Genomic DNA, 9,915 nt, shown 5'->3' with positions numbered 1-9,915 from the left:
AGAAGGTGCTCGCTTAGTGGTGTCACAAGAGACAACTGCTTGTGACCACAGGCAAGACAAGACTGTATGTAGTCCACAGTATACAGGAACACGAAGCTCAATGCACCAAGCAATGGTCCACCCAAGGCTGGGTGATGATGGTGTCCTTCAGTATTTTCTGGTAGGTCTCCAAAGACTTTACTGAAAAGGAAGGCTCTCTGCCAGCCAAATGCTGTTCTGAGCAGCAATCCACTCCCAAAATGCTGAAAGAAGCACCCTTCTGTTCTGTTCAGCGTGACAAACAACATTTCTTAGCAACAGCTTCAAGTTGCATTTCCAGTAACTGCTTTTTAGAATAGCCTTGACAGTGTGAATCCTTCCCTTTTCTAGATTGGGTCCTTTTTTTGGAACTGGTACACAAAGAGCTGTATCTGAGTTTCTTTCGTTTTGATTTAGAGCAAGAGAAGAATCAGAAGGCAGTATATGATGTTCTCCCAGTCTTATTTTGGTAGTAGTCTTCTTTTTTTTTTTGGTTACTAATGATTTTGACTGCGCAGTGTTGCATGAAAAGGGCTTTCACCCTCCGCAGCATCTCAGTGTATTCTTAAAAAGGTCAGGAAGTACTTCTCCTGTAATGAACACAGGTCTTGATTACACATTGTAAAATTTTGGACAGATTTAGCAGTTTTCAGCTCAGCCCTCGCATTTCAGTTTCCTGTGTTTTCCTGGGAATGTAGTTTAGGTGACCTGTGTGGTACTTGACTGCCTATCAGTGTTAAACCATGACACATATGATGGTAGCTTCTGGGTCATTCAGAAAGAAGAGAGAGTTATTCCAAATTGCAGCAAAGCAGAAATTTCTTGGTGGCTTTCTGCTTTCGGGTACAAGCATGAACTCCTTCTGGCAGAACTTTTCCATGTTTCTAGGAGATTTTTGGCCTAGAGATAGAAAGAATAGGCCTCGACTTAGATCTGCCACTGACAATACCTTTTGGAAGTCTTTGTGAGGGCATTCATTTTAGCCATGAATGCGTGGTAATTCATATACTTTAAGTATGTAGCTTGTGCAAAATCCATGACTGGTTAGTTGCCTGGGATGGGATATGGTCATTTGGAGCTTCTCTTTCCATAGCACAACTTGGTGCTGTTTCCCTCTTCATTTGTGAGGGCAAGCCAAAATGTGAATGTTTACACATGTGCCAGATGCCTTGTATGACCTCTTTAGGAATTTGTGGCACTTGGTGATTTGTAGGAAAGAGCTCTACTCGATTTCCCTAAATTTAATAATTTAAATCCTGGAGATTTCACTGAGTATTTTAGCGAGATCAGCTTTCATTTAGAATGTAGAACCTGGGAGAAAAAGAAAATTCTGAAAGAACCTTCTCTAAACCCAAGTATTAGATTTCCAAAAATATATTCCTGGCGATAATGCTTTTAGATATTATAGGTATTCTTCCATCCCCTAATCCAGTGTCTTAATATAAAACAAATGAATGCTTTGGAACGTTTAGTCCTCCAAACCCATTAAGAGAATCACAATAAGCTTTCCCTCCTCCCACACTTCACTTTATCCTTTGCTAACAATGGCCACAGAGCAGAACAACTGGTGAGGATGCTTGTGGTATTTAGGAGGTGTTTAATCCCTACGTGATGTATTGAAACAAATGATTCACTTTCCAAGATCATGAAACAAACTTCCTAATGTCCCTGTTAGATGGAACCAAGCCAGATCCAGAAATCCAGAAGTGAAACGATAGGAACTTGTGCTAGACTATATCGCTACCAGGATAGATCTACTGGATAGTTTCACTCAGGATATTGAATTTTCTGTGGTCTGTTAACGGGCCAGAGCCATTCTGTATGCATCTGTTACTAAAAGCATTTTCATTCCATAAAGCATATGGAGGTCTTCCAGATTTCTAAAACTCAGTGAGTGAAGGAGTAGCAGCAGTCTGCAATGTCATCTCCACTCCTTACCTCAGGATAAACTCACTGAAGTCAAAGGCAGCTGTGTCTGAAGGAAGAATGAAAAAGGATATCAATTTTTGTTTCTGTTTTCCTCTATACAGGAGAATATGCTCTCATTAAGAGGGTTTTATGATGTCTTAAATGACTTGATCTTCAGTTTCAGGTTATCTAGAATGACATCAGGGTGACATATTGGTAAACTTAAGCAAAACTTCACCAGGTGCCCAGACATTGGATGGAAAGACATAGCACAGCTGGCCAGCGGAAAGAGTGGCTGTTATTTGAACCAAATTTGGGCAAGAGCGATTTGTGTGCAGCTTTTTTGTAGGACATCTGGCCTGGCCTGGATTTCACTCTTAGAAAGCCATGTAGGGGAGGAGTTTCAGTACTGGTATTGTAATAGGAAGAACATACAAAAGGCCTGCCTGTAACTTAAGCACGCAGATCTCCTGTAGTTACTTTCTGTGGGTATTGCCTCCCTTTGGGCAGAACACCCCATACACCGAGTTGTTGCAGCGTGTATTTGAAGATTTTCCCACAGCACTGCAGGCTTCCTGGAGACCACCTTTTATCTGGTAAACGGTTCTTAAATCAGCTGTTACTGACTCTGGAATATATACTGAGAACTAGTCACATGTCATCAAGAAATAACTAAGAAATTCAAGAAGTTAACAGTGACCATGAGGAATTCAATCTTACTCTTACACACTTTAATGGGAAATATAAGCCTGTATTAAGGAGAGGTAACTATAGCACACTTAAAGACTGCTATCATATACAATTAGCAGATCTAGATCTTTCTACCAAGGGAATTTATCTAGAATATTAGAACATCCTGTAACCAGGAAATATTTAACTTACTGAAACAGACTTAACTTTGTGGCAAAACTCGGGACTTTATGCCAGGGTTCCACTCATACAAGTTGTAAGTCCCTGGAAAACACATTCTGTAATGAAAATGGTAATTAAACCCCTAATTTCAGTTGTGCTATTAGGCATCAGTCTAAGACAATGGAGATTATTAAATGAAGAGCATTAGGCTTTTCTTATAGGATATGCTGTGCTTTAAAACGTATTTTATTGATCCTAAAATTACAAGATCAATTATTGACATTTTGTTGAGGATCAATCTTGGATTAAATGGCAAAATGAAGAAAAGGTTTTCATATGTACTATGTCCAAAAGCAGAAACAGATTGCCCTCCTCATGTGAACATTCAGAAACCTTTTCTGATGATTAAACATGTCTGAAATATATCTAAGTTATACCAGCCACCATAGCGCTTTTTGGTGAACCAAAGAAGTCCTACAGTGAAATCAAACTTTTGAGTAAAATCTGTACTATTTGAATACGATTTCCTTCTAGCATCATTTTTTCCTGTTTTTAGATTCACATATATTCTGTCAATTACAATGCAAAGTATAAGTAACAGATTTAAGCAAGGATGTTGGAGTGTGAAAATAATTCATGTGAATTGCTAATAGGCTAGTGGGAATACATTTTTTCCACATGAAGGCAAATCGTGTTGCATCAAACACAGCAGATTTGATTTTCCACTGTTTCATCCCTTGACTAGCCGCTATTACCTGTAAAAGGGACTGGAAAGCTGGGAGCAGTCTGCTACCAAATCAGTACTCCACTGTCACCAAAAGAGCAGTATTGTGTCTATTCTTCCCTCCCTTTGAACAGATGTGAGTAAAGCTGTGAGCAAATTAAAACTACAAGCCGTGGGGCAAAAAGCAGTCTTGTCATTACTTCAGCTAAGCAAAATGGAGATCTGATAGCACATACACGATGTCTCTCTTCCGTTCTCCCTGGCTTTGCTATTTAAGGAAAAAGCCATGTAATTAGCATCCTCCAGTGACATGAATCGATCAGGTTTGCATTTGCCTTGACAATCATGTGACAGGGAATGGAAAACAGAGGGATGGTATGAGTCCTCTCAGGTAATTAACCTACGCTCCAATGCTTCCCACACCAGCCTATTTTCAATTTCGGCACAGTACAGTTTATACACTCTAACATTATTGCTCAGAAGAGAGAGTGATGATTCAGGTTTACTAAAAATGGCTTCACAATACTGCAATCATGCTTGTGAAGCTTCATCTTGAATCCTGTATTTATAAGTTTCTTCTCACTGAGAAATAAATACGTGTAGTGTTTTATCAGAAAAGTTTGTCACCAGATACCTGAAACACTTGTATACCATCTTTTAAGAAAACATGGCTTGTTTGGTCAATTTGCCTGCCAATTTTTTCTTTTTTTTTTCTTTTTTTTTTAAATATGTATAATACCATAGGTGACCTCCCTTAATACCGCTATCCATACAAATAATAAATAACTGAGAATTAATATGCCTCTGCTGCATCCTGTCATGCCAGAAGATCAATATTACTTTAGAGATTATTTAGAGTAGGTGTTACATATTGTTTGTGCCCAGACCCACTGAAGTCAATGAAATGATGCCTACTGGCTTCTGTGGGAGTCCAACTTGGACATTGTTCTGGCAATCTGTCCGTCACTAAACTAAAATATTACAGGGGATAAAAGCCCAAATGAAGAAAAGTAGAAATTCGGGAACTGAAACTGAAACACAAATAAATATCTTAACTCAATGGCATTCTGAACAGATTTAAATAAAATGCGAAACACACATACACACGCACACATGCGCACACACGCACACAAAAAAAAGTTATGAATTTAACAATCTTAAAAATTCATAGTTTAAAATTGTTTACATTTAAACAATTGAGTATAATAGGTAGCTTTCTTGACTTTCCATTTATTTCCCTGAGCACTGATCTTTGGAACATCTGGAGTTTCAGAATTGTCTAGTTCATAATTCCTAAAATATTTATGTAAAATACTGTCTTTTTAAGTCAAAAATCAATTCCTTAAGTAAAACTAAGATACAACTTCCATGAACTACAATGTATACAGCCAATTTTTTTGTTTGTTTTTTAAAGCCAACAACTATCGTTACACTTCTGACTCTGTATTTAGGCACCTAGCTGGTCTGTCTTTCACAATCGCTCTGGCAGTTCCTATTTGATTCCATAACAGGATACTACGCTGTATCACAACTAATCTAAGTGGAGACCTACTGGTCTAAGGATTGAGCCTCGTTACTTTAATTACTCATTTTTGCAAAATATTTTGGGTACATAAGCAGTACGGTAGGCTGTGGATTCGGGTTTGTGCCTAAATTAGTACTGTAGGTGAAGACTGCAGGACTTCCCAATAACACCCCTGCAAGGGGTTAAAGAGGTGCATCTGCAGAGAGCCAGCACAAAGCCAGTCTTTGGTACTAACACCAGACTTAGCTAGGGCAAATGTTTCAGGCTGGCCTTCTGCACAAGGAAATCTGCTGGCCAAAAAGAGCTGCGCTTTACATTCCTGCAATGTAGAACTACGCGGCAACTTGGTAACTGCTGCTTCTAGCTGTCTTTCCTAGATGAGAGCTTTAATTGTGAGCTTCACAGACAACAGTTTGCAATTTTAAGACTTCTAAGGCATTCTGCATTTTAGATTATACAAAGTGTGCAAGTCAAAACACTTTAGAAAACGAAACAGTGCAGAGAGACTTGGTTATTTTTAGTCTAAAATCTTCCCTCTCCAATTCTAAGGCTGTAAATTACGTCAGTCTCTCTGCAGCTAAAAATTTTAAAATAATTTTGCCTCGACCACAGAAATACATTGTAACTTTGCATTCCCTTAACTCTCCCTCTCTCTGGGTATCTGAGACACTGGCATTATGCAGCAGGCTCAAAACGCAGAATTAACTGAAAGGTTATTTTGCAATATTTCAGTTCAGTATAGGGTAACTGGGGTAGGGACGACTGAACCAAATGCAATCTGAAGAGTTGCTTTTTGGCTCTTTGTGCAACATGAAATTAAGCTTTCACCTGTTCTCAAAAGATGTAAAAAATATGTCATACCTGCTTCCCTTAATTGGCACTTTCTTATACTATCTGATACTGGCGTTCCGCGGCAGAATCCAAAAGGAGGATCTAGCAGTTTTTCTCCTTCCAGAAAGCCTTTTTAATACCTCCAAGTTCAGAAAGAGTTAACAGCATACAATCCCCTTAATTTTTCCCCTCTTCAGGAATTACAGTGGCCTCTTAAAAAAAAAAAAAGAAAAAAAAAGAAAAATCTTACTTTGTAATAGGAGTATAAATACTGTTTTGAAAACACATTTGGAAGATGACTTCCAAGATGTTTTTTTTTTTTCTTCTTTTTCCCTTTAAAACTGTGACCACTGCACCGGTTAAGGCTGTTTTACAATATATATATATTTCAAATAAAACTTTAATATTCAAGCTTACCAGATTGATGAATTGTAACAGGTAAAATGGAATTCTTTACAAGGTAAACCATGTAGTTGTACAAAATAGAATTAAACCTTCACCTGTGTAAAACAAAAAGAAATCCTGCCTTGCATTAAAAACACAGAACCTGTTTACAAAAAGGAATGTGTATGACATTTGGACTTCCTTTTAACTGCCATATCCTAGCAACATCTCAGCTGTTTTAGTAAAGGAACTAATCATCGATTTTAAACTGCAGTGAATTTACCAAACATTTTCACTATAGACTTCTGAAAGCTTTTACAGTAAGAAGTTATCAACAAAAGCAGGCACGTTAGTGTACAAAAACGTTGTTGATTTTTTTCCTGTTTCTTTTTCAAAGTGCAGGTTTTTCTCAATGTGCATCTTACAAGACCAACAAATGTTTTAACTCACTAAATCTTAAAACAGAACTCAATTCTCCCGAGGAGTAGTGTAAACGTTAAAGATCCCCAATACACCTCTAGTAAACGTGACACGAATGTCTCTGCGTTGTTTAGAAATTTAGCTCTTTTGAGAGGTAAAGAAGCTTCATGACACCTTTTCCTTACACTGGCTGGTTATCATAAATGGGTAACTCTGGACTGCTAAAGCTGGAGACTGATGAATCACTTGAAGGGAACTAAACTTGGCTACGGAGGAGAGGCGGCAGAAGGAACCAACCCTTAGGCGTTTCTCGCGCAGCCTTTGGAAAACTCAGCCGCCGGCGGTCGGAGGGGGACGGACGGACGGACGGACGGAGGGTCGGACGGAGGGTCGGTGTGCGGGAGGGCGGGGAGGGGTAACGGGGGGGGGGAGGTCTGCGGAGGGCAGGGGCAGGAGGGAGGGCAGAGGGCAGGAGAAGAAGCTTCCGCAGAGCCAGAGGCACGGCGGCACCCGTTGCTCCCGAGGCGGCGGGGCCGTGCCGTCGGGGGCCGTGCCGTCGGGGGGCCGCGGCTGTCCCTGAGCCCCGCGGCGCTGCCGGTGCCGGTGCCGTGCCGGTGCCCGCCGTCGGAGCGAGGAGCGGCCGGGCGGGGAGCCGGGCTCGGCGCTAGGTGCCGGGGGCGCAGGGCTCCCCGGGGTAGATCTCCTCGTAGGCGGGGGGCTGCTCGCAGGGCAGCGGGTAGCAGTACGGGTAGGAGGCGTTCAGCTCGGGATCCATGGGCGAGTAGCCGGGCAGCTCGACGGATGGGTGCCCGCCGCAGTGCACCTCCACGCCGGCCTCGTCGAAGACGTGGAAGACGCCCACGTTGATGTAGGAGACGGCCTGGAAGGGGCAGTCCCCGGGGGTGAGCTCGGGCTCGCCGCCGGAGAACAGGGAGCCCTGGCTGTGGCGCGGCGCCCGCCGCCCGCCGCCGCCGCCCCGTCTTCGCCTCCGCCGCCCGCCCGCCGCCGCCGCCGCCGCCGGGGCCGCTCTCCGCCGCCGCCGCCGCCGCCCGCGCTGCTGCGAGGCCTTGTAGTTCTTGACGAGGAGCAGGTTGAGCAGGCCCAGCAGGCACTCCAGCGCGTTGAAGACGGTGGAGAGCACCAAGCCGCGCTGGTAGTCCCGCAGCTTCTGGCAGCGGAGCGCCGCCGCCGAGCCGTCGGGGGCCGCGGGGCCGCTCCGCGGGCGGGCCGCGCCGCCGGGCTGCAGCAGGCAGTAGTGCGAGTACTTCCTCTCCACCAGCGACACGGTGTCGCCGTCGATGACGGCGCCGGCGAAGGCGCTCAGCACGCCCAGCATGAACACCAGCACCCCCAGCAGCAGGAAGTTCTGCCGCCCCCCGGGCGACGCCTTCTCCCCCGGCCCCGACGGCGCGGCCGCCGCCGATGCCGATGCCGATGCCGCAGCCGATGCCGATGCCGCCGATGCCGCCGATGCCGCCGATGCTGCCGATGCCGCCTCCCCCCCGCCGGGGGCTCCGCCGGGGGCTCCGCCGGGTCCGCCGCCGGCCGGTGCCGCAGCCGCGGGCGCCTCGTCGGGCGGGCGGCAGCAGAGCAGCGCGGCGGCGAGCAGCGAGAGGCCGGCGGCCAGCAGCAGCCCCGAGTAGAAGGCGCCGGCGGCGGTGCCCAGGCGGAACGGCTCGCCCTTGAGCTCCGAGCCCAGCGAGAAGCACTTGAGGCCCACGGCGGCGGCGCTGAGGGCGCAGGCGAGCAGGAGGCAGCTGGAGAGCGCGGCGCAGGCTCCCCGCACGCTCCACTTCATCCTCCGCGCCGCCGCCGCCGCCGCCGCCCCGCCGCCCGCCTCATCCTCCTCCCGCGGCCCCCCCCGGCCCCGCGGCGGCGGCGGCGGCGCGGCGCGGCGCGGCCATGCGGGCGGCGGCGCTCCCCGACGGGACGGGGCGGCTCGGCTCGGCTCCGCTCCGCACGGCAGGCAGCCGCCGGCCGCAGTGAGCCGGGCGCGGCGAGCGCACACGGCTCCCCCCCCCCGCTCCGGCTCCCCCCCCCCCCCCCCCCCCCTCCGCCTCCCGGCCGCCGCCGCCTCCTCGTCCCCGCCCGCCCTCTCTTATCGCGGCGGCTGCGGGGAGGCGATTAATTATGGATGGATGGAGGGATGGAGGGAGGGATGGAGGGAGGGAGGGAGGGATGGGAGACGCGGCTGCCGGAGGGGGGCGGTGGGCTGTGCGACCCCCGGCCGGAGGCTGGGAGACGGGGAGGGGGCGTGCGGGGGGCGGCCTCCGGCCGGCTCCCCGCCGGGGCGCACGGCTTAGGGCACGGGGCTGCGGGAGGGGGCTTTTCGCCCCTACGCGGGGGGGATGTTCCTCTTCTCTGCGTGCTCGCCCCCTCTCTTCCCTTTAAAAACCCGTTTACATTCGTGTTACGGCCATTCATTATTTATTTCTGTCGCTTGCTCCCGCAGGAGACCCGCGGTGCCTCTGTGTGACTGCGCTGCAGCGTGGCGGCGGCTCCGGTGCTGCGCTGCCCGGCGACAGCCCCCTCGTCCCCCCCGTCCATCCCCATCGCCCCCTTTTCTTTGTGCTCGGCCAGCCCCGGGGGGGGATGCTGCCCGACACGGCACCCTCGGGGCGCCCCGTCCGGGAAGAGCGCCCGGTGGCGGTGGTGGTGATGGTTTTTTTTGGGGGGGGGGGGGGTGCACCGCTGCCACCCGGGCACGGAGTGTGCCAGCAGCCCCTCGGGAGCACCCGGCATCGCCCCCCGAAGGGGACGTGGGAGCCTCTGCAGGGCAGCGGGGGACCGGGACCGGGCACGGAGCTGTGCGCCGGGCGGGGAGGGGGCTCGGGGGAGCTCTTCCACGCCTGTCCCTTCTGCTCCTTCCGGGAAGCTGCAGCCTCCCGCTCCCCCCTTTTTCCCCTTCTGCCGTGCGCACGCCAGCCTTGCTGGGTATTTTTAGCCGGCGCCGCTGATTAGCATTCAGGGGAGCAAGCGAGGGAGAGAAAACCATTTCTAAGCCGTTTTCTCATCCCTTTCCAACAGGGGCAGTGCACCTGTTTGCGGCGGGGGCTGGGCGGGGGTCCCGGCCTGGCGCTCGCCTCCCCCAGCCCGGGCACCTCGGCTGGCCCCGCTCGCTGCGGGCTCCCCCCGGCCCGTCGGGGCTGGCAGCGCCCGCTCCCCTCCGCGGCCCCTGGCTGTCGAGCGCTGCTGCTCCTCCCCGTGCGACGCTTCTGCCTGCTGGGGCATCCTCGGTGATGCTCTGAAGCAT

General features: G+C 49.3%; 1 protein-coding gene across 1 annotated transcript; it reads right to left on the bottom strand.

Moving 5' to 3' along the window:
* Positions 1 to 3,001: 3,001 nt before the first annotated feature.
* Positions 3,002 to 8,663, bottom strand: TMEM271 (transmembrane protein 271). The gene has a single exon (XM_066988213.1). It carries the CDS (start codon positions 8,458 to 8,460, stop codon positions 7,327 to 7,329), a length of 1,134 nt encoding a protein of 377 aa, XP_066844314.1. The 5' UTR covers positions 8,461 to 8,663; the 3' UTR covers positions 3,002 to 7,326.
* Positions 8,664 to 9,915: the final 1,252 nt, after the last annotated feature.

Source organism: Anser cygnoides, chromosome Z (genome assembly GCF_040182565.1).
Source record: "Anser cygnoides isolate HZ-2024a breed goose chromosome Z, Taihu_goose_T2T_genome, whole genome shotgun sequence".
NCBI classification, from domain to species: domain Eukaryota; kingdom Metazoa; phylum Chordata; class Aves; order Anseriformes; family Anatidae; genus Anser; species Anser cygnoides.
The sequence above is the reverse complement of the archived record's forward strand: the minus strand, read 5'-3'. Positions and strand labels throughout refer to the sequence as shown.

Bases quoted from the DNA above. Each gene is read 5' to 3' on its own strand.
- TMEM271 (XM_066988213.1), bottom strand. From the start codon at position 8,460: ATGAAGTGGAGCGTGCGGGGAGCCTGCGCCGCGCTCTCCAGCTGCCTC.